Consider the following 25,138-nt stretch of genomic DNA (forward strand, 5'->3'; position numbering starts at 1 on the left):
AAAGAAATAACAGCCAGAGAGGTAATGAAATCATTTCTGTAGTAGGAGGAAAATCACTAGAGTGCAGTATTCCCGGAGATCAAGGGAGAAGGTAGGTTTTGAGGGGGAGGGAATAATGACATCATCGACCACAGAGAAAAAGAAAGGAAAAAAGTATAGAATTTGTCTAGAACTAGGGAGGTCAGTGAGGAAAAGATAGAGCTATCGTGATCCTTCCTTAACCTTATGTTATTTAAAAAATTTTAAGCCAAAAATAAGTTGACATCAAAGGTGCAACAGAATATTGCAACTCAATCACCCCTCTGGGTGGCAAGTAACCAAGGCTCAATCCAGTAAGGATCACGTGCAGAAAACAGCACAGTCTTCTCTCTTTCACCTCTGAGAATACTGGTTGCTGGTAATGTTCTCAAGGCAACTTTTAAATGCACTACATATTGTTTGCAGTTACTAAACATATTCATGTAACCTAGTGAGGGATGAGAAGACAATATATTCCCTTCTACCTCATTACTCGTGATCTGGCACACAAGAAGTTTTATAAATAAAACAGCAGAGAAAAATCCTCTTACAATTTACCAGAAAACAGAATTTAACTCCCTCAAATTCCTAGCAACTTTTTCTTCTTTTTTGTATCAGCTTTATTAAACTATGATTTACAAATAATAAAACTCACCAATTTTAAGCATTCAATTCAGTAATTTGGACAAATATAAACATTCTATAACCATCATTACAATCAAGATGTAGAATATTTCCATCACCCCAAAAAGTTAACCTCATGCCCTTCTATAGTCAAACCCTCCCTAAACTCTGGCCTCTGACGGCCATTAGATATGCTGCCACTATAATTCTGCCTTTTCTAGAATCTCATGTAAACACAACCATACATTATACAGCTTTGTATTAAATTATGGCAAAATATCCATGGCACAATATTTAGCATCTGAATCATTTTGAGTGTGTACTTCAATAGTGTTGAGTACATTCACGTCATCATGTACTTTTGGTGTTTCTTTCACCTAGCATAATGCTTTTGAGCTTCACCAACATTGTTGAGTATGTCAGTAGTTTGTTCCTTTTTATTACTGAGTAGTATTCCATTATGCAGATTGACTAGAATTTGTTTATCCATTCACCAGCTGATGGGCATTTGAGGTGTTTCCAGTTTGGGGGTATTATGAATAATACTGCTATGAACATTTGTGTACAAGTCTTTGGGGACATATGCTTTCATTTCTCGTCTGTAAATACCTAGGAGTGGAGATACTGGGTCATATGGTCTCTATTTAACTTTATAATGAATACTAGCTTTAATCTCTCAATTCAGAAAAAACTAAGAGTCCACGGACACCAACCCAGAAGCCACTGCCTCCTACCGCACCGCATACCTCCTCAAGGTATGAGGTTAAACCTCACAGTTTTATGTGAGTGGATGCTGGCAGGAAGAACAATTCAGCTCATGAAAAGCTAAATGACAATGCATCTGAAGCTCCTAGTAACTGACCTAGTACACAGTGGATGATCAATAAGCAGTGGCTATTAGTAGAAAATGTGGTGTGTGCACAAGGAAATATTATTCAGCACCCCCCTAAAAAAGAAAGAAATCCTGTCATTTGCAACAACGTGGAAGATCCTGGAGGACACTATGGTAAGTTAAATAAGCCAGGCACAGCACAGATAGACAAATACTGCATCTGGAATGTAAGAGTTGAACTCACAGAAATAGAGAGTAGGATGTGGCTGCCAGGGGCTGAGAGATGGTCAAAGGGTATAAAGTTTCAGTTAGGATGAATAATTTCAGTCGATCTATTGTACAGCATGGTGACTACAGTTAATAATAATGCACTGTATACTTTAAAACTGCTAAGAGTACATCTTAAATGTTCTCACAACAAAAATGGTATGTGAAGTAATGAATATATGAATTAGCTTGATTTAACCATTTCACAACGTAACATTATATTACAAACTATAAATATATAGCATTTTTATTTGTTGCCTGGCTGGTTGTGGTAGTTCACATCTGTAATCCTAACACTGTCAGAGGCCAAAGCAGGTGGATGGCTTGAGTCCAGGAGTTCAAGACCAACCTGGGCAACAGGTGAAATCCCGTCTCTAGTATAACTACAAAAAATTAGCCAGGCATAGTGTGTGCCATTAGTTATATGCCAGATGAAGTTTTATTTGACTTTGGGAGTAAATTATTCCTAGCAATCTCTGAATTTTAGGTCCCATAGAACCCTGGAATTCAGTGATAATTATATGCCCAGTATTATAGGTTATTTCACCTTACAATTTAAAATAACCAAACTAAAACTTTTTGGTATGCTACCTGCATGTGCACAGCACATAACTGTGCTTGGCATGTAGTGGGTTGTGTTAGTTTCCTGTTGCAGCTGTAATAAATTACCCTAAACTCAATTGGCTTAAAACATACTTTTTATCTTATAATTCAGGTCAGAAGTCCTAAAACCAAGATGCCACATTCTTTCTGGAGGATTTAAGGGAGAATCTGTTTTCTCTTCTTTTTCAGTAGTTTTTTTTTTCAGGCTAGCCAAGTAAAGCAGTGAGAATTGAGAGGCAACAGAGCAATGTGTAACTGGTTGTGATCATTTAGTTGTAAATACAACCACACTTGGACTAGCCTTTTCCAGTTTTTAAAGGCTGCCTTCATTCCTTGGCTCAAGGCCCCATCTTCCATCTTTCAGATTAGTAGTGTGGCATCCTCCAATCTCTCTCCATCTCTCAGCTCTGCTTCTGTCCACATGTTTCCTTCATTCTGACTCTCCTGCCTTTGTTTTCTAATAAAATTTTTTTATTGAGATGAAGCTTATATAACATAAATTCCATCATTTTAATGTATACAATTCAGTGGTTTTTATTATACTCATAATTTGTGCAACTATCACCATTAATTCCAGAACTTCCTCCCTCTTATAAGGACTTTTTCTAAACTTGTTTTTCTTCTTTCATTAATAATAAAGGTATAGCTGATAATTTTTTTTTTGAGACTGGGTGTCAATCTGTCGCCGAGGCTTGAGTGCAGTGGTGCAATCTTGGCTCATTGCAACCTCCACCTCCCAGGCTCAAGTGATCCTCCCACCTCAGCCTCCCAAGTAGCTGGGACTACAGGTGCACACATAACCCGCTACGTGCCAACCACTGTTACATGCTGTGCACACACAAGTTTTGGTTTGGTTATTTTAAATAACCTATAATACTGGGCATATAATTATCATTCATCTCTAGGGTTCTCTGGAACCTAAAATTCAGAGACTGCTAGGAATAATTTACTCCCAAAGTCAAATAAAACGTCATCTGGCATATAACTAATGGCAAGCACCATATAGTTTGAATGGGCTACCAGAAATCATTAATCAATGCAAGAATATTACTTACAATCATATCACTGAAAGATCATTTTCCCATTTCATTCATTCATTGATTGACATCAACCAGTTAGTCAACATTTTTTGCATACTCAAATTCAATAAGCACTTCCCTGTCTTATTATCTATGAAAGACATTATGATACAGTTCATCAACTCTCTTGCAAAAATCACGATGGATGTGGGCTTCTGGCATTCCATAAAGGTGACCGTGTATGACTTATGCTGTGTGAATCCACGGTGCCAATGGTCATTACCCTTCCCTTTGTAACTGCTCACAACCATGTGAAGCACTTACTGCAGAAATTGACAGAACACTTACATCAAGTTAACCAGTCTAATATTTATGGAATATATAGGCTTCTTCCACCTTTATGTCTCAAAAAATATCTGCCTGTTCTTGGTTTTCTGGGACCTTTTTCTTCAGTGATTCTTCAAAGATTATTGACAGTTGTTCTTTTATTTTACTCCAAGCTCTCCTAGCACTCAGTAGTTGATGAGAATCAAATTCAAAGACTCTGGAGGTTCTTTTCCTCCCTCCTTTTGGTAGCTCAGGTGGACCTGATTTAGCTCAATGGAAGAAGAGACTGACACACCAGCCACTGAGCTGGAGGCACCGCTTTCTAACAAGGCCTATTCCCTACTCGTAGACCTCCCATTACTACATAGTCTTAGAGATGTTCTCCTGCCCCATACTATATATAGACTATTACAGGGCAGGATTCCTGTCTATTGGAAGGTAGGCCATCGTGCATCCAATCCAGCTATGCCCCACCTAAGCACACCTCTCTGTGGAATAAAAGTTCCAAGAGTTAGGCAGGATCAGCTTTTTCTCAGCTAGGATTTTCCCCTAATAAAGCCTGTTGTATATTTATACCATATGGCACTAAAGGTGTGAATATCCATGCCTCCTTTCCACAACTATATATAATAATAACTCCTCTGCACCAGGAGCTTGAATTGACTTCAAATGATTGTTTACAATGTTAACTCTTCCTAACCAGCTCTTGATCTTCATCCTTTATAAACTCTAGGATGAAACTTACTTTTTCACACATTTCCTGACACTTAACTTTAGCTCTCAACCCTCTCTTTTCTGACAAACCAGATTGTGCTTGCTACTTTTCTAAACTGAGTAAGAAAAAAATAACAAGACAATTCAGGATTTAATCAGATGACCTGCTTTTAATGGAATGATATTTGAAGCAAGGAGTGGGATGGGGATAATAACAAACCAGTCCAGAGAAGCTCTATGAACTCAGTGTACACAGGGCCTTAGACTACAGCTGAGTAGGAATTACCTGTCTAAGGAAGAAGAAAAATAATGAAGAAAAGGAGAAGTGAAGAGTTCAAAGTGAAATTCTGCCTCCTCCACATTTCCTTACACTGGTTCCACCCTCTTTTCTAAAGGATTGTCATTTCTCTTCCCAGTATTCTAGCCTCACTGCAATATGGCATGTCTCAAGTAGAAAGTGAGCTAGTGTGAGAGACCAGCCAGCTTTTACAGACACAGCATATACAATTACCAGTGGGAAAAGTACTCTCCAGCTCCCTTGACAGCTCTCTACATATTTATGGGGTACATAATAATGCTTCAATACATACAATGTATAGTAATCAGATGGGGTAATTGGCATATCTATCATCTTGATCACTTATCATTTCGATTTTTTGGTTTTTTTTTTTTTTTTGAGACAGAGTCTCACGTTGTCACCCAGGCTGCAGTGCAGTGGCATGATCACAGCTCAATACAATCTCCACCACCTGGGTTCAAGCGATTCTCCTTCCTCAGCCTCCCGAGTAGCTGGGACTACAGGCGCGTGCCACCACACCCAGGTAATTTTCATATTTTTAGTTGAGACGGGGTTTCTCCATGTTGGCCAGGCTGGTCTTGAACTCCTGACCTTAGGTGATCTGCCCACCTCGGCCTCCCAAAGTGCTGGGATTTGAGGTGTGAACCACCGTACCTGGCCTCATTTCTTTTGTTGGGAGCATTCCGTATCTTCCTTCTAGCTACTTGAAACTATATAATTTATTGTTGTTAACTACAGTCATTCTACAGTGCTGTAGTACATTATAACTTATTCCTTCTAAGTTTTGTATCCTTTTTTTTTTTTGTATCCTTTAACACATCTCTCTCTACCCACCCCTTCCCAGCCCCAACCTCCCTTGAGATGTCACATCTTCCCTTTCTTGATTCATTTGCCCTGGAAACCCAGCTCCACAGGGTGTCATATAGCAACCTGGCTGACATTAAATTTCCAGCATGAGGGGAACGGCCACACTGTGCATTCAGGCCTAGAGAGCTGCTGAGGGGCACAGGGGATGAGCTGCTTATGTGGAATTCTTCCATTCTCACCCTCCAAAATAGTGGTGAAACACAGAAACATACAATGACAGCATCACACTAGATCATCTGGAGGCTATGGCAGTAGTAAATATTAATTCAATATTTTTATACAGTAATACATGGTTTTGTGTCCTTGATAATGCCTAGTGATTGTGCACACTTACTCTAATGCTAACTAAAAAAATAACAGGGGGTTGTTTCAATTACATAGGCAAATAGTAAACATGTAACTCAAAACTAGTTCCATTATAAGCCCATTAAAATGAATTTAGTAGTTTTCAAAGCATCACAATGAGAAACTAAAAGTAACATTTTTAAGGTAATTTACCTTGGAAACTTAAGTTTATGAGATGAATCTTTCATCAAGTAGGTTAAGCATACCTTTACTGTCTTGATTATTATTTAAGAACTCCAGCTAATTTAATTTCCCCAAATAGGTGTAAGAGATTTCTGCTTCTCTATTCCAGTGTTGGGAAAGATTTCTTCAAATAAATGAAAATACATTTTCTTACAGCTTTACATTCTTCCTTACACATTTAAATATTGTTTATACTCTTAAATCAATGAGAATTTGTAATAAATATTTCATTTGCTCAAAGTAAAAAATGGAAACACTGATTCACTAAAATGACCAACGCTCACTTTTTTTAATCCAAACACTTTTATTTCTCCAAAATTGGGAGGTACCAGTGGGAAGCATGTTCACTTTCCAAATGAGAATTACATGGCATACACATTCTCTTATCTAATTCATCAGGACGCCCACCCACTGGCACTGAAAAGCTGTAATCCCAGCAAGCAAGAGCCATACCCGTGTGCATGCACTCATGTGAAAATATCACACACACTAAATTGCATTGAGGCCGTGACAACATGCAACTTAGTAATGTGCAATATCTCCACCAGAGCAAGCAGAATGGGAGCATCAGGGAAGAAGGGTGTGATGTATACATTCAGGAGACAACATGCTGCTAAAGAGAGGAAAATGGTCTGGGGATAAAGGATGCATGCCACTGACTCAAAACTTCATGAAATGAAAACCCAATTGCAAATGTATTCAACTGAGAAGAATACTTATTCAGAATCAAAATAATGAGTAATGTTCAAAACTTCAATGAGATAGTGATCATAAAGAAGCCACATACTTCAGAAGGCAAAGCTTCACGAGCAGACACTTTCACTGTCTGGTCATGCAATTAACACCCAATTTCAATTCCACTTTTGACTTATTCACAGATCATATAAATGAATGCAATGATTTCCACTTAGCTGCAACATAGATGATGATTAATGACTGATGCTTATAAAAGTTGGTATCACTGATATTTGTAGGCTAAACTGCACTTTGAGGACATTACAGTATTTTCAGAGTCATTTATAAATTATAAATCATAACCACTTATTTTTCCCTCAAAATCTTTTTCCATGAAGAAACATTTTGCCTCTTCAACACAAACCTTCAGGATGAAAAATCCAACAGGAGCTCTTAGAGAACTCACTACCATCTTCTCCAAAGGAGAAAGCTCTTCTGAGGAATCTCTATAAAACCTGTACCTTTCAAGTCTTGAATTTGCGCCAGTACAGAAACAGCCCTAGGAACTTAAATTGCAAAAAAAATCACCTTGAATTACAGTCTTAAAATTATATAGCTTGATATCGCTTTGGTTAGAAAAATGGCTCAGGCGATAACCCATTTAGTCTGTACCATATTTATCAGATTCATAAAAATCTATCAATTCTGAGAACCACTCGATTATAGTTCTGGTACCAAAGGTTGTTAAAATTTTTTCTGTATTTAAAATAAGGTGATAATAAAACAGATGGTTTTTAAATTCCAGTATACTATGGAACCAAGACATGAGCTACTGTTATAATACATAATTAGTGTGTGCACTCCCAAGAAGGTAAGTCAAATCTAATTTGTAAAAGACCGATTTCCTCATATCCCTGTAGATGACAGCACTCTTTCTAATCTCAAATTCTCTCCTGAGCCAAAGACCTGAATTTCTAAGTGCCACCCTCTTATGTCCACAAATATAAGTCATGATCTTCCCTAATCAGCTCCTCTTGAAAGAAGGCATCATGGTGTAACAGAATATGCGCTTTCAATCAGCTGAACCTAGGTGTGACTAACAGCTTTACTTACCACTGACTGGCAAACACAACATCTAGGAATTAAGTTTAAAACAAAAAAGGTGGCATATTTGGTAAGAAAAAAAGTGACAGACATTTAGAGGATGGTCTGCTCTAAGAAAGCAGAACAACAGAAAATTCAAAACTGTGATGTGAAAATAGAAATATTTTTCTAAGAATAAGAGTCAGTAACAATGAAGGTTACTTGAAGAAAATGGAAGCATCATCTTTCCTGAAGTTCTTTATGAACAAGGTAGATATTTTTCTGCAAAGCTTGGCTTAAGCCACACTGACTGGAGAATTCCTACCAGCCTTTGATATGGCTGCTCCAATAGCTTTATCCTATTGGGAAGATAAAAGATTAGCTTTCCTTTTTGGTAGAGCATTTGCAAAAGCTTTTTTGAGTCAGAAAGATCCTAGATAAACAAAGATAATCTATTGCTAGAATTTTCATCATTTCATTTATTCAGTAAAGATGATAGTCAATGGTCATATAGGACTTAGGAGGGAAGCTATAGCCGGTACTTCCTTCAAAACAGCTTCACCCCAAATGCTGTTACACTGGATAATATACTCCGAAATCTGGAATCTTTACAGATGGCCCCCATGTGAATACCTGAGGGCACTATATAGGTGTTAAGAGCATTTTTTTTTAATCCCACTTGATAGCCAATCGCACAAACAAGGTATTGGTGAAGACCTTATCCAGGCCTTGCTAGTAGGAAAAGGGGAGAGAACTTAGCAAAAGTTACACAGACATTATATTTTAGGAGCATGCATCCTGTTTGAATGTTAACTGAAGGTTTTCTAACAATCAAAGTGGGATTCTCACTAGCTATTACATGAACACAGTGGAAAAATAAACCAAGATCAATAAGATACAATTATCAGAGAAAAAAAAGAAATCAAAATTTCTGTGGAAGACTAGTTCCAGACAATGGTATTTATTAAAAGTATGTGGAGACAGAAATGCCAGCCAAAGATTCACTATTCAAGAGACACTTAAGACTACCTGGTTAACAACATATTAGAAAAAGGAGCTCTAATGGACAATAGGAGGGTTTAATTTGAGATGTATGCATAAGAAGTAAAAATGTAGTTGAGTCTTGTTAATGAGCAATGAGAACAGGGGTTGGAGGAGGGGCTGAGAGAGGCCTGCTCTGTAAAAAGGCCCTCCCTACCAGAAATGATGAAGAGGAAAAGATAAAGGAAGTCAAGAGCCAATGACCTGGAAAGAGCTTATAGGGAGGAAAAGTTGAAGTTCATTCAGAAACCAAGCCTGTAAATACATGGATGCCAGAAGTCATAATGAAAGTTTCTGGCCAGAACCTCCAGTGCATACAGAGCCTATAACTTAAGAGATAAACAACGATTCTGCATTTCCAGTATCCAACCTACCCCTTGCGGAGGGCACAGCTTGGCTTTAGGACAGAGGAGAAACAGGAACGCCACCTACTCTCCTTCTGGAGCAAAGCTAGAAATCCTGACAGCAGAGGGTTCTGAAAGAAGTTGGAGATGGGGGTGGTGGAAGCGGGGGTTCTCTTAAGCAAGTGACATGATGCTAAGAGCTAGTCTAAGATCCTGCTGATGGAAAGCTGATGGAGATAGACCATTACATCTTTGTAAATCACAGGTTTGAGAGAAGGTTATCAAAACTGCTTTAAATTGTTAAATTTTGTTTTGTTTTTGAGACAGAGTCTTAGTCTGTTGCCTAGGCTGCAGTGCAGTGGTGTGACCAAGTTCACTGCAGTCTCCATCTTCCAAGCTCAAGCAATCCTACCACCTCAGCCTCTTAAGTAGCTGGGACTACAGATGCACACCACCATGCCTGGCTAATCTTTTTTATTTTTAGTAGAGACAAGGTCTCACTATGCTGCCCAGGTTGTCTCAAATTCCTGAGCTCGAGCAATCCTCCTGCCTTGGCCTCCCAAAGTGCTGGAATTACAGGTGTGCGCCACCGCACCCGGTCTGTTTTTTTGTTTTTTAAGAAACAGGGTCTTGGCCGGGCATGGTGGCTCATGCCTGTAATCCCAGAATTTTGGGAGGCCGAGGTGGGCAGATCACTTAAGGTTAGGAGTTTGAGACCAGCCTGGCCAACATGGTGAAACCGAGTCTCTACTAAAAATACAAAAATTAACCGGGTGTGGTGGTGCACGCCTGTAGTCCCAGCTACTTGGGAGGCTGAGGCAGGAGAATCACTTGAACTCTGGAGGCAGAGACTGCACTGAGCCAAGATCACACCACTGCAATCCATCTCCAAAAAACAAAGAAACAGGATCTAGCTCTGTCACCAAGGCTGGAGCGCAGTGGCGTGATTACAACTCACTGTAACCTCAAGTTCCTCAAGCAAGCCTCCGGCCTCAGCCTCCCAAGTAGCTGGGGTTACAGGTGCATGCCACCAAGCCCAGACAATTTTTAAAATTTTTTTTATAGAGACAGGGTCTCACTATGTTGTCCAGACTGATCTCAGACTCCTCGCCTCAAGCAATCCTCCTGCCTCAAGCAATCCTCCTGCCTCAAGCAATCTGAGTGGCATGAGCCACTGTACCCGGCCTGAATCTTTTTCTTATTAACAACTGCACTGTGCATATTTATCCTCTCAAAATGAGATGAAAACCTTGAAAATACCAGAGTCCTTCAGAGTTTAGCACTGAATGTTATCAGGATGCTCACGACAAAAAACAGGCTTATCATGGAAAAAAAAATTCTGGGAGAAATAAGAATAGCATAAACCTTATCCCTACCTGATAGCTTCTTCCACAGACTGGCCAATAATATTAGAAGAAGGACCTGGCTGAGATAGTGGAGTCAGGCTTATCACCCACTTCACTGGCTTGTAGTACTCATCACTGGAACTTAATAGATAAAATAGTGTGGTCAGGAAAATTATCTGCAAAACAAAGGACAATATCTCCTAAAATAATTGTATTTGGAAACTATAGGAAGACAGACATCTGTAATTGCAAATGAAATCAGAAATATGCTTTAACAAGGAAGGAACTGTGAGGTGTACTTATCTATGTGGACATACCAGAGAGAGTACAAAATTGAGAAGGGCTGTCCCGCTGTAGAAGAGGATGGTCAAGAGTGTAGTGACAGTGGTGAAGAGCAGGCTCACATTCCGGCTCATAACGATCCACAGAGACTCCAAGATCTGGCGAGGAGGAAAAGCTGGATATCAGAACCAATCCTCATGAAAAAAGTTTCTACAGCCATCTAGTGTGCTTTTAATACAGCGTTTTAGTAACATCAACTGAAAAGCTAAGAACTGAGGATTACTTCAAATGAAAAATAAAAAAATTAAAAAATAAACCAAAAACAGTTGTATAATCAATAGTAAAGAAAATGGTGAATCCACACCAAATAATATAGACAGCCATTAAAAACATCACTGTTATAACATGGTAAAATATTTTACAATAAAATGCCAAATTTAAAAAACAGGATTAAAAATTTTTATATATAATTGGTGGGGCATGGTGGCTCATACCTGTAATCCCAGCAATTTGGGAGGCTGAGGCAGGTGGATCACCTTAGGTCAGGAGTTCCAGACCAGTCTGACCAACATGGTAAAACCCTGTCTCTGCTAAAAATACAAAATTAGCCAAGTGTGGTGTGGTGCATGCTTGTAATCCCAGCTACTTGGGAGGCTGAGGCAGGAGAATTGCTTAAACCCAGAAGGCAGGGGTTGCAGTGAGCCGACATCCTGCCATTGCACTCTAGCCTGGGCAGCAAGAACAAAACACTGTCTCAAAATAAATAAATAAATAAATAAATAAGTAAATAAATAACACACACACACATATACATACATATATATATCATTGTAGCTATGTAAAAATGGCAAGCAGAGAAAAAATATAGTCATGCATCACTTAATGATGGAGATACATTCTGAGAAATGTGTCATTAGGCGATTTCACCCTGCAAACATCATAAAGTGTACTGATACAAACCTAAATGGTAAAGCCTGGCACACATATAGGCTATGAGATACAACCTACTACTCCTAAACTATAAACCTTTGTAGCATGTTACTGTACTGAATACCACATGCAACCACAATACAGGTATTTGTACATCTAAACATGTAAAAGGTACAGTAAAAATACAGTACTATAAATCTTATGGGACCATGATTGCATTATGTGACCCATCATTAACAGAGACATTATTATGTGACACATGTCATGACTTTACCTCCAGGGGAATATGCTAGAGTACAACCTGTGGTGATATTTATCTTGTAGGATCCTAAGTGCAGGCCATGAAATTCCAGTATTTGCTTTACTGGCTACCTGGCGCCCACCCTTGCCATTTCCAACTTAGAGCTATCTACAAATATAAAAAGCATCACCTCAATGACTTCATTAAATCACAAGAAAAGCAATCAACAGACAGGGACAAGAGCAGTGCTCTGAGGCCAAAAATCTTTCCTGAGACAGGCAATGACCAGTATATTGAGGTCTACTGAGTTCAGCTGATTTGTCACCTACACATTCACTAGAACCAGATATCATGAGGAAGGTTTCTCATAGATGTTAAATATTAATAAAGGAGAGGTACAATATTTATAGTACACCTGCACGTTTCATTTACGATCTCAAATCCCCTTATTATAATATCTGTTCTATTCTTTCCAAGTGGACTATACTTCCTCTTAATGAAAAATACAAAAGCAAAATGACCAGAAAAACACCTCCCATTACCATTTCTAAAATGCTTCCACAGACCTCCCAACAATGCCATGAGTGAAGAAATGTGGATGATATTATCTCTATTTTATAGATACATAATTTGAAGTTCACAAATTTTTTTAAAAACTTGCCTAAGGGCACAAAGCTAGTAAGTGGAACTAGAGCTTAGAGCTTATATGTTGTGGGGCAGAACTCACAACATCTGATTTTTGTTTTGGTGCCCTTCCCAAAACAGCAGTTCTGGTTTTTGTCATATGTCCATCTGTTCTATGAAAAGTCCTCTCCATTCCTTTCCTACTTCAGATGTACCATTTATAAAGGCATACTTTGTTGCCCTTGGCATTTCTTGCAAACCTCAGCTCAGTTTCCTAAGAGAACTCTGGCAGGCTGGTTTCATTTACAAAAACTCCTTACATAAAACCTTGAAAATGCTTCACAATGCCCACAAAAATATGCAAGATTGACTAGTTGACCTCGTGGGATAAAGAATGAATGAACAATGCCATCAGTTCCAAGAAACAAGCCAACAATGCCTTTACTTGTGATTTGACAAGCATTCTTTTTGCAGCTTCAGTCATTTTGGAATTTTTATTTAAAAAAAAAAATTAAATAGTTTCTGGGTTGCATTAAGAGAAAATACCTTGTGGTAATTCTTAAAAAATTAACTAAATACATTAATTTTAGACTGTTAGTCTCCAACAACAAAAAAGTAACCTTTCCTATTTGAAAGAAAGAAAGGGAATCAACTAGAGAAAACAGAGGAAAAAACATTTCTAGAATATTAACTAAATCCTTAAAGTAAAGTGGTTTTAATTTATATGGCAGGCTTAGGGAGGAGAAAATGGGTAAAGGCAGGCACAACAGCCAGGCCCATGAAACTCTGAAAACAAAGCAGATTTATGGAGACAAAATGTATTGCAACTCAGGTTGGGTGCAGTGGCTCACACCTGTAATCCCAGCACTTTGGGAGGCCAAGGTGAGCGGATCACTTGAAGCCAGGAGTTTGAGATCAGCCTGGCTAATATAGTGAAATCCCATCCCTACTAACAATACAAAAAAATTGGGTGAATGTGGTGGTCTGTAATACCAACTACTCAGGAGGCTGAGGCACAAAAATTTCTTGAACCCAGGAGGTAGAGGTTGCAGTGAGCTGAGATCATGCCACTGTGCTCCAGACTGGATGACAAAGCGAGTCTGTCTCTGGAAAAAGAAAAAAAGAAAAGAAAAAAAAAGGATCCTAACTCATAAGTAGAAAACATGAGCCAGGTTTGATATCAGTTTAATCAACAATGGCAATGTAAGTACTGGAAGAACGTCACAAAGAGTTCATTATGAAACAGATAAAAAGCCCAAGAGACTTACTGAACCAACTAAGCAATGTGGTCATGAAAGGTGGTCTCTACTGTGGATAAGAACTGACCAACAAGGCCTCACCATCTCCAGTGGTTCTGCAGTCCTTTACTCTGAGTTTACCACTCACCAAACAACCGTTTGATTATTAATTTGATTTCCCAGTACTTATTAAGAGCCATCAGCCCACCTTCTTATGGAGCCAGTGAAGGAGATTCAAAGGCAACAGTTTAGAAAAACAGAGGAGGAACAGGACATTGCAGAGATGCAGAGGTCTAAATAAGGGAAAATGTCTCCCCTGGCAGAACTGAGCCACCTCTGTCTGCCTCAGAGAGTTGGGAGGGAGCCTGGAGACGATGGACCACGTGAGCTCTGCTATCTTTCTCTAGTTCCAATCTTTTTTATCTACCTATAAAGGAAGGGAGATGAGTCAGGTGACCTCAAAACACCATTTCAACTCAGCCACTGTATTTCTAAATACAAAAATAATTATTGGCTGAGCGGCTCATGTCTGTAATCCCAGCACTTTGGGAGACCGAGGTGAAAGAATAGCTTGAGCTGAGGAGTTCAAGACCAGCCTGTGCAACATAGCATGACCCCATCTCTGCAAAAAACTTAAAATTTAAAGATCAGCTGGGTGTGGTGGTGTATGCCTGTAGTCTCACCTACTCAGGGAGAAGGAGGAGGAGGATGAAGCGGGAGGATGGCTTGAGCCCAGGAGGTCGAGGATGCAGTAAGCCACAGTCAAATCACTGCACTACAGTCTAATGTGCTTCTCTTAGTTTAATTGAGGACCTAACACCATACTAAATTCTAAGATAGGGATATATGAGATTCCTTCTACCTCCAAAAACTTATAATCTAGTCCAGAAGACTGGGTATAAACGCTAAAGTGTCAAAAATATGTTTAGGTATCAAAAGAGTAAAAACAATAAATGCAAAAGGAATCTGAATGTAGAGAAACCTCAATGTGTTCTGAAATACACTGTGAAGATTTCATGAACAAGACTGGCCTAAGCCAACTATTTACAACAATATCCAAAAAAAAAAAAAAAACTGACAAAACAAAGCAAATAAAAATATAAAGGTATGAGACTAAGAAATGTTGAGTTCTCTAGAGGATGAAATACAGTTTGAAAGATAACACAACATTACATATAAAGTCTGGCCTCTGGAGCCAAGGAAAGATGAACTGAATTTGAATATCAACTGCTATTTACCATGCTAACTATTTAATACCTTTGAGCCTTTTTTTGGTTATTAAAATGAAGGCAATTATACTAGTTTTGCAGAATCACTGGGAGAATTAAATTGGAAAATATTAAGCACCTAGCACAATATTTGACACAAAATATTTCATATAAAAACTACTAAATAATCATCTGTTCCCTGAACTGTCCATTACTCAATATTTAAATGTGTTTAGGGATACAGAAATTGTATTTTTCTTTTTGAGGGACTACACAGCAAAACTGTTATTTTAGTGTCAAAAACTGCCTCTTCTCTTTCCATAAGAATTTACAAAATTTAATTTTTCTTTATCATCTATCTTAGTATGATTTAACACTGTCACTTCATTCATCAGTAACAGATGCTTAGGTCAGGCGCGGTGACTCACGCCTGTAATCCCAGCACTTTGGGAGGTCAAGGAGGGTGGATCACAAGGTCAGGAGATTGAGATCATCCTGGATAACACGGTGAAACCCTGTCCCTACTAAAAATACAAAAAATTAGCCGGGCATGGTGGCGGGTGCCTGTAGTTCCAGCTACTCGGGAGGCTGGGGCAGGAGAATGGCTTGAACCTGGGAGAATGGCATGAACCCGGGAGGCGGAGCTTGCAGTGAGCCGAGATCGCGCTACTGCACTCCAGCCTCGGTGACGGAGCGAGACCCTGTCTCAAAAAAAAAACCAAAACAAAAAACAGATGCTTTTAAGTTCAATGACTAGAGTCACAAAACAAAACAAAAAGGGATTCAGTAACTTTTAGTTAACACACCTGAATTTTGGGGGAAAGCAAACATTCAAAGGTATTATTAGATGATACACTATTTTGTGTATGCATTGGCATTAAAGAGCCAACTGGAAGGTCCAGGATACTGGATGGAACCTGCTGACTGACTAATGGGCTTTTCTATAGGCTGATCTGGCAGGGACCTTCAAGCTGCTTTTAGTGTTGCACTCTTAAAAAGGAACATACTGCCAGGGATCCCCAGACAGGTAACAAAAGAGAAAACAAAACAAACTTTAAAGAAACGTAGAGCAAAGAGAGAGCAGAAGACATTTTAAATATTTTATTAGTAATATTCTCAAATAAGTAAAAAAGGATGGTTCAGAAGAAAGAGCTGTTGGATATTACAAGTATGATAGCAGGAAAAATGAAAATTTCAATCAGTTTCTTTTTTTGTTTTGTTTTGAGATGGAGTTTCGCTCTTGTTACCCAGGATGGAGTTCAATGGCACAATCTCAGCTCACCACACCCTCTGCCTCCCAGGTTCAAGTGACTCTCCTGCCCCAGCCTCCTGAGTAGCTGGGATTACGGGCATGCGCCACCACGCCAGACTAATTTTGTATTTTTAGTAGAGACGGGGTTTCTCCATGTTGGTTAGGCTGATCTTGAACTCCCAACCTCAGGTGATCTGCCCGCCTCGGCCTCCCAAAGTGCTGGGATTACAGGCATGAGCCACTGCGCCCGGCCTCAATCACTGTTTCAAAGGCAAGTTGAAGCTATTTCTCAGGGGAAAAAGAAAACAAAGAGATAGAAAACAGAAAAGAGGCTTTCAAAATTAAGGAATCCATGTTAAAGGCCCAATATCTGATTAATAGCACTTCACCTTCCACATTAAGAAGGCAAAAGATAACATCTAAAACTGCAAAACAAAGAAAAGAGTAGCATAAACATTATTTTAGAAATTCAGAGGTAAATACCCAGGGAAAGCTAAAAGAATTGGCAGTTGTTTGTAAAGAAAAAGATGGGAAATTGGGAGGCATACAGCAGGGCACTACTGCTTATTCAAATCTTTCAGCATTATTGCCTTTTCAGTGATGGTCATGTATTACTTTGATAAAAATTAAATTTAGGCCAGGTGCGATGGCTCATGACTCTAATCCCAGCACTTTGGGAGGCCAAGGCAGGCAGATCACTTGAGGTCAGGAGTTCAAGACCAGTTTGGGTCAACACGGAGAAACCTGTATCTACAAAAATGCAAAAAAAAAAAAAAAAAGAAAAAATTAGCTGGGTGTGGTGGTGCACGCCTGTAATCCCAGCTACTCAGGAGGCTAAGGTAGGAGAATCGCTTGAACCTGGGAGACGGAAGTTGAAGTAAGCTGAGATCACACTACTGCACTCCAGCCTAGGCAACAGAATGAGACTCTGTCTCAAAAAAAAAATTAATTTTAAAAAGTTTAGTACAGCAAACCTCAATTTTTGTTCACTTGATGAAAGTCACAAGTTTATGCACAAGAAAATTACTCTCTGTGAAATTCTATGTCCAAGACACCATACAAAATATGCTATAGAATGAGGAGGAGCAGTAGTTAGCACTTAGGAATGCTGCAAAGACTGCAGAGGTGATGGCGCACGGTGGGAGGTTAGGTGGGAAGGTAACAAGCTAAGCATTCAACACATCCCATCCCTCCAATGTAACTGGAACCATATTTCCATCTAGTCAAGGGTCTTCATACACCACAAAGGCAAGTCCCTCTCTAGTAGTCCAATTGGAGACATCCTGATCAGCCTAGAAGGAGGACGAGGATCCCTATCTGAGAATCTGGCAGCCCACAGCATCACTCACATCACACAGCATCACTCAGGACTCAGCATCTCTCACTCTACAACCACAGGGGAAATACCAAGGGAGTGGTGACACCTGACGCCTGTGGCTTTTGAACATCATCCTAGCGCATTCAGAGTTCTCAAACATGTAAATGTCATGACGTTAAAAACAGGATAGATGAGGCCTCAAAATGCATACGGAAAACTTGGAATTAGAGTGTCTTTTATTTTGAACTTCAGCTTAACTATAAATACTATTTCTTACCGAAAGAAATGTCTCAATGTTCTCGTGAACAAAGGAAGCAATATCCTGCCAGTCCAGAATGTCTCCCAGCCAGCTATTCTGACGACTGACATGCAACTTCTGTCCTTTGTGCCTTCCAGAGTGTGTTACATTCTATGGAATAAAACAGTGCAGACATGAAATTCCCATCTTAATCTAAAGATCAAAAAGTACAAAAGTCACATTTTGCTTCAGGTCCCCTTAATCACTTCAGTAAGTACTCCAAGGAGAAGAACTTTCCATTATTTAAGAAATCAGCTAAGAACTCCATTTAAAGACCTGAAATAAAAAATGCTTTTGTTTAAATTCTAGGTACCTTGGCTAAGTCTTGCTCCAGTGCTTCCCTCCTAAATACATTTGCAAACACATCTTACTCCTCAGTATCTACAACGACACACTAAATAGCATTTACTTATTTTTTTTTTAGTTTTTAGGTCCTCTACCTTTCTCTTGATCTCCCATCTTTGCTTTTTCCTCCTTTCCTCATTTTTCTTTTTAATTTACCATACAAGATAAGCAAAACGAGGAGAGAAGAATATAACAAGCAAATGTAAGGCAGTAAATAGAATTTGTCTATCTGGAAGACATTGGCAGAGATACGAGAATAACTAACTTTGAAAGAGATAAGGGCCAGGTAGAAGGGCTCACACCTGTAATCCTACCACTTTGGGAGGCTGAGGCAAGAGGATCACTTAAGCCTAGGAGTTCAAGACCAACCTGGGCAACATAGTGAGACCCTATCTTTACAAAAATTTAAAAATTAGACAAGCATGATGGTAGGAATGTCGTCTTCTTTTTTTAGAGACAAGGTCTTGCTCGCCTTGTCACCAGGTTGGACTGGAGTGCAATGGTGCAGTCATAGCTCACTGCAGCCTCCAACTCCTGAGCTTCAGTGATCCTCCCACTTCAGTCTCCCCAAGTAGCTGGGACTATCGGCGAACACCACCACACTCAGCTAATTTTTTGTAGAGATGGGGTCTCACTACGTTGCCCAGGCTGGTCTGAAGCTTCAAGCCTCAAGTGATCCTCCCACCTCAGTCTCCCAAACAGCCAGGATTACAGACATGAGCCACCATGCCCAGCCAACAAATATGCCAGTTTGTACAAAGAACTTGAGCATCCCTGGATTTTGGTACCAGTGGGGTGTCTTAGGACCGATCATCCAGCACACTGGGGGACATACTGTACTTAACCGCTTAACAAACCCATGCTTATGAAACACTGACCTTCCTCTACTATAAAATAAAGCTCACGAGGTATGAGGGGTAATAAAAGCTATTTGTCTGTAAGCAGTCCCAGAGTTAGCAAAAGAAATAGATACACCTTTCTAATTATCTGGTTTTTCAGCAGATGAGATCAAATCTATGATACTCACCTAGATATTCCCTGGATATTTTTTCCCAAGTCTTTGAAATCTATAAAAACTAACAATCTTCCCTCAACTCATCCCAAAGCAAGAGTACGTAATCCCAAACAAGTCACTAAGGAACAAATTCAAATTTAAAATCAGCCCTCCTCCCCCTCCACCCTACATTAAGAGACTTACATACATCCTTGCTCTCCTTACATCAACTCAGAATCATCACCACCAACTCTGCCCACTCTATACATAGCACAGCTCCTGCTAGCCCACAGGCCCTGCCAGAACTAGTGTATAGGATGGCCTGGGCAACATGGCAAAACCCCATCTCTACAAAAAATACAAAAAAATTCACCAGGCATGGTGGTGTGCACCTGTAATCCCAGCTACCCAGAAGGCTGAGGCAGGAGGATCACTCGAGTCCAAGAGATGGAGGTTACAGTAAGCCAAGATCACACCACTGCACTCCAGCCTGGGTGACAAGAGTGAGACCCTGTCTCAAAAAATAATAATAATAATAAAAAATAAAAAGTAAAAGATCTCTAAGCTTTTAGATTCAGTTTCACTTCCTCAAAGAAAAGTTCTTAATGCCTACAGTTGTACTGTCTAAAACAGTAGCCAGTAGAAGCTAGCCACATGTGGCTATTGAGCACTTAAAATATGTCTAGCTCAAAAACTGAGACGTGCTGCTGGTATAAAATGCATGCTAGATTTCAAAGACAGTATGGAAAAAAAAGAATATAAAATATCTTATTAAATTTTTTCTAATGATTATATATTAAAATAATAGTATTTGGGGTATACTGGGTTAAATAAAGTATCACTGAAAAACTAAAACAGGTAAAATTTGAGTATAAGTATTAGAAAATTTAACATTACCTTATGTGGCTTGCATTACACTTCTCCCGCATAGAGCTGGTCTAGAGGATGAGATGTCCATGACAACAGACTGAGGATGGAATACTGATACACCAGAGAGGTAGGCAGGTTCTGCCATGGAGACTAACCATCAACTCACACTGACTTTAGTGACCTGAGGCTTAAGGGTTTTGCTGTTTTAAAATTTCCATGAATGAAATCCCGCTGTGAATATAATCCTATCTAGTTGATGAGTCGATAAAAGGACTTTATTAGTTTACAACATAAAACCTTAGCTAAAATAACTTACCTTTACAAACCAAGAGTGATACAGTCTGTCCCAAAGTTCTAGTACTTGCTTTTCAATTACAGCAGTATTGTTCACCTTATCTCCTAGAATTTTATGGAGCTAGAAAAAAACACAGATACGACCTGGTACAATATTTCAGGCAACAATAGAGTAAATTTAATATATGCTGCGTATTTACATTTGTTTCAAATCAAACAAAAATGTTCCAGACTATTTATCTCTAACCACATTATGTTCTTTCCTTAAACTCTACTCCTGACTATTCCCAGTAAATTTCCTTTCTCATCTTTTTGCTTCTATCTTGTTTGCTCTATTCTCAGGTCTCTAAGAGAGCTACCTCACGCTATCAGAGAATGATGCAAATGAAGCCATGATTGCTGACTTATCTGATCTTACCTGTCTAGAGAAAAATCTTTCCCCTGTAAACCCAGTGCTCTTCCATTATACATATGTCTCATGTTACATTTATCTCTATTATTAAGAATTACTACAGAACTTTTAGTAAAATTTTAGGACGCTGGCTATAAACACAAATCCTTCCCTCCATTTGCATGCTGAGAGATATGCGGTCTCATTTACAATTGATCAGACTGGCCTCGGGTTTGTGGAAATCAAGTACACTGAGATGACGTAACTTAGAGGAAGGCTATCATTGTAAGATGTTATCCCACTTATTATTAAAGCCATATTATAATATAAAAAACAATTTTTACACTTTCAGAGGCTGAGGTGGGCAGATCACTTGAACCCAGGAGTTTGAGACCAGCCTGAGTAACATGGCGAAATCCCATCTCTACAAAAAATACAAAAAGATTACCAGGTGTGGTGGTGTGTGCCTGCAGTCCCAGCTACTTGGGAGACTGAGGTGAGAGGATCACCTGAGTCCAGGAGGTTGAGGCTGCAGTGACCCGTGATCATGCCAATGCACTCCAGCCTGAGTAACAGAGTAAGACCTGGTCTCAGGGGAAAAAAAAAAAAAAATTCGTAAAAGAAATTTGTAGGCCCACTTCCTTAATACAATTGTTTCCATTTATCTATTTCCTCTGCAACTTTCTGCCTGTTTACATAGACAATTTAGAATTCTATATTTTCTACTGCATTATAAACATTTAATCTTCAGCCATCACTAATCTTCATCTTTAATACTTTTCTATTAGTTCATTATGTTCTGGTATTAGCTGATCATTACCCACTCTAAGGATATATAATTAAATCTTTTTTCTTTTTTTTCTTTTCTTTTCTTTTTTTTTTTTTTTGAGATGGAGTCTTGCTCTGTCACCCAGGCTGAAGTGCAGTGGTGCAATCGATCCTGCCACCTCAGAGACCCGAGTAGCTGGGATCACAGGCGCATGACACCACACACAGCTAATTTTCTTATTTTTTTGTAGAGACAAGGTCTCACTATGTTGCTCAAGCTGGTCTGGGATCAAATGATCCTCCTGCCTCGGCCTCCCAAAGTGATGGGATTACAGGCATAAGCCACCACACCCAGCCGACAATGAGCATTTTAATGGCTCTTGCTATGCATTGGTAAACTGACTTCTATAATAAGAAATATACCAATTAATGCTTTTCAAATTTACATAAATGACCCAATTTCCTCAAAGCCTTATGAACTAACTGGACAATTTCTAGGGAGTTTAACAGGTATGAAATGTAGCCATTATTTATTATTTTCTTATTTAGTAACGAAAGGAGTGACCATTTTCCCGTGTTAGTTTACAACATCTATTTCCTTACTCTTTGTCTGTTTGATTCTGGCCTTACAGATATGTGAACCAGTTACTAGACATATTCAATGCAAACATATCTGTTCAATTTGTTCCTTTATATTTGATTTATTCATAAAGTGAAAACAAAATACTCAATATAATAAAGTCATTTGGCCAGGCATCGTGGCTCATGCCTTGTAATAATAGCACTTTGGGAGGCCATGGTGGAAGGATTATGTAAGCACAGGAGTTTGAGACCAGCCTGGGCAACATGGTGAAACCACGTCTCTATAAAAAATAGAAAAATTGGCTGGGCATGGTGGTGCATGCCTGTAGTTCCAGCTACTCAGGAGGCTAAAGTGGTAGGACCACTTGAGCCTAGGAGGTGGGGGTTGCAGTGAGCTGAGATCGCGCCACTGCACTCGCCCGGAAACAAATCTTGTCGATTCTTACATAATCCTAATTACTTCAGTATACTAAAAGTGCAACTTACCTTTATTCCTACAGGCAATACTAGGGAGGGAAAGAATATCCCAAATCCATATTGCGGAACCTAATCCTTAACTGTGTTGTCTTTTCCTCTATCGTTCATTTCCTCTTCACAAAGCTCCCTCCACTTCAGTCAAGATCATTTCCTCAAGCACACTCCTGTCTCAGCATCTCAATCATCTCTTCAAGCACACTCCTGTCTCTGCATCTTGGCTCACACAAATACCCTTCTTAAAAGCCACTCTTTCTTGATCTGTCATTACTTCAAGGTTTATCTCAAGTGCCACATCAAAGCACTTAATCCAGTTCTGGGCACACACTGCAAGCATGCTACAGTAGACACAAAGGATTTGAAGTTAAGCTTCAGTTTCAAACTAAGCTCTGCAATCTACTACATGACCCCTGGGAACTGACTCAGCCTTGCTGAGTCTTGTTTCCTCATCTGCAAAGCAGGCAAAATAATTTATATTGCAGACTTCTTAGAAACGGTAAAAGAAAAAAAAAATTAAATGAAAATAACTGGAAACTGCCAAAGATAGTTATCAGCAGATAATAAGATTTAACATGCATGAATACCTTTTTCTCTACAAAGCCTTATTTGACTACCCAAACCAAGTGATCATTCTGTCCTAACTCACAAGTAATGAATCAGATCTATCTTGAAAAAGTACACGACCAACCTCTCAGACTATTCAGGCCACTACCCCTATTTAACGTGATCTTTCAAAAGATTTAATTGTACATTGCTTACCTGTTTATTTAAGCCTATTTACTGCTGTGAATAGCATTTCTATTTATGTTTTATCAAAGCAAGAAGCAATCACCAGTAAAGACCCTGAAAAGAGAAAGCTACAAACAAAGGTTCTTCCCTTACCTTGTGAGTTATCCATTCTCGTCCATACTGATACACATTGTTAGCTGCAGAATTCAGGGCTCTTTGGACTACCTGAGCCTCAGGAAGCCAACTAATGTAAAACAAAGAAATAAATGAATGAAAAAAGTACACTTTCTGTGTAGTGTACCAGTAATGCTTTGAACTTGATATGCTTAATCCATAACAGACAGATTGTTGATCATTCATCAATACACAGATACTGAAGCATCATGAGCAGGACTGCCAGACTTAACTGGCCTAAGTCTCTAACATTCAGGAAGTCCTTTCAATCTTTCCTTAGTTTTATTTATTTTATTTTATTTTATTATTTTATTTTGGAGACGGAGTTTCACTCTTGTTGCCCAGGCTGGAATGCAATGGCACGATTTCGGCTCAGTGCAACCCTGCAACTTCCACCTCCTGGGTTCAAGTGATTCTCCTGCCTCAGCCTCCCAAGTAGCTGAGATTATAGGCATGTCACCACACCTGGCTAATTTCGTATTTTAGTAGAGATAGGGTTTCACCATGTTAGTCAGGCTGGTCTCAAACTCCTGACCTCAAGTGATCCACCTGCCTCAGCCTCCCAAAGTCTTGGGATTACAGGCGTGACCCACGGCACCCGGCCTCAATGTTTCCTTAGCTTTTAGACTCACTTTCCCCACAACCTCCCTTTCATTCTACTCTGCCTGGTTTCTCTGTTCACATGTCCTGAGTCATCCGCCTTATTCGGGACCAAAGAAAGTGGTTCTGAGAGACTGGGATATTCAACATCCGGGACAGGGTTCTCAAAGTGTGGTCCACAAATCAGCAGCATCAAAACTTTTTGGAAACCTGTTAGAAATGAAAAATTTGGGGCCCAAACCCAGATCTACTGAAAAAGGAACACGACTGGGGCCCAGCAATCTGTACCTTAACAAGCCCTGTAGATGATACTGAAGCATGCTACAGTTTGAGAATCACTCATCTAAGGAAGTGAAGAAATCAGAAAGAATGAAGGAAATGAAGAAAGTGAATCATTATCCTCAACTTGGTTATCTGCTGAAGATCTTTTAAAGATAGAATTCCTGAACAGAGTTCCAACTATGTAAGGAACCATCGTCCACAAGCTTTACTTGTTGTGCAGTGAGAGGTGGCCTCCTCACTCTCCTGTTGACTAAGCAGGCTGCACCATATACTTTAATCAAGAATCCTTTACACAACCATAGTGTTTCCACAAGAGAAAATATGTTCACGTATTCTCTAAATTGTTCCTTTTAATAATATATGCTGGAGATGTTGACATTCACAAATTTAACAGTCCTCATTTCAACTATTCCAAAGTGAGGCCAAAAGGTGAAGGCAAGAAGAAGCTAGTCATTTACTTTCCTGAGGCCTCAAAATGACACATCCTACAAATCTAACATAAAAGGGTCAATTAGGTAAAGTCAAATGTGCAACATCCTCAACTCACTGCAGCTTTATGTGCTGTGTATGAGAAAGATGGTCATAAAGAGAAAGTCAGTTGCCACTGACAGCCACAAAGTCTGGGTGCCTAGGAAAGTGGTCTTTAACTAGAAAAAAT

The 25,138-nt window shown here is 39.3% G+C and overlaps 1 protein-coding gene across 1 annotated transcript in view; it reads right to left on the minus strand.

Moving 5' to 3' along the window:
- Positions 1–25,138, minus strand: part of TMEM245 (transmembrane protein 245) — a 105,331-nt gene that overhangs the window by 25,412 nt on the left and 54,781 nt on the right. The window contains exons 9-13 of the mRNA XM_037983358.2: positions 23,578–23,668; positions 20,503–20,601; positions 17,957–18,088; positions 10,904–11,026; positions 10,617–10,762 (exon numbers count right to left, since the gene is read on the minus strand). Of these exons, the coding sequence (XP_037839286.2) occupies positions 10,617–10,762; positions 10,904–11,026; positions 17,957–18,088; positions 20,503–20,601; positions 23,578–23,668 (591 nt within the window). The remainder of the gene's footprint in view (positions 1–10,616; positions 10,763–10,903; positions 11,027–17,956; positions 18,089–20,502; positions 20,602–23,577; positions 23,669–25,138) is intronic.

Source organism: Chlorocebus sabaeus, chromosome 12 (assembly GCF_047675955.1).
Source record: "Chlorocebus sabaeus isolate Y175 chromosome 12, mChlSab1.0.hap1, whole genome shotgun sequence".
Classification (NCBI taxonomy): domain Eukaryota; kingdom Metazoa; phylum Chordata; class Mammalia; order Primates; family Cercopithecidae; genus Chlorocebus; species Chlorocebus sabaeus.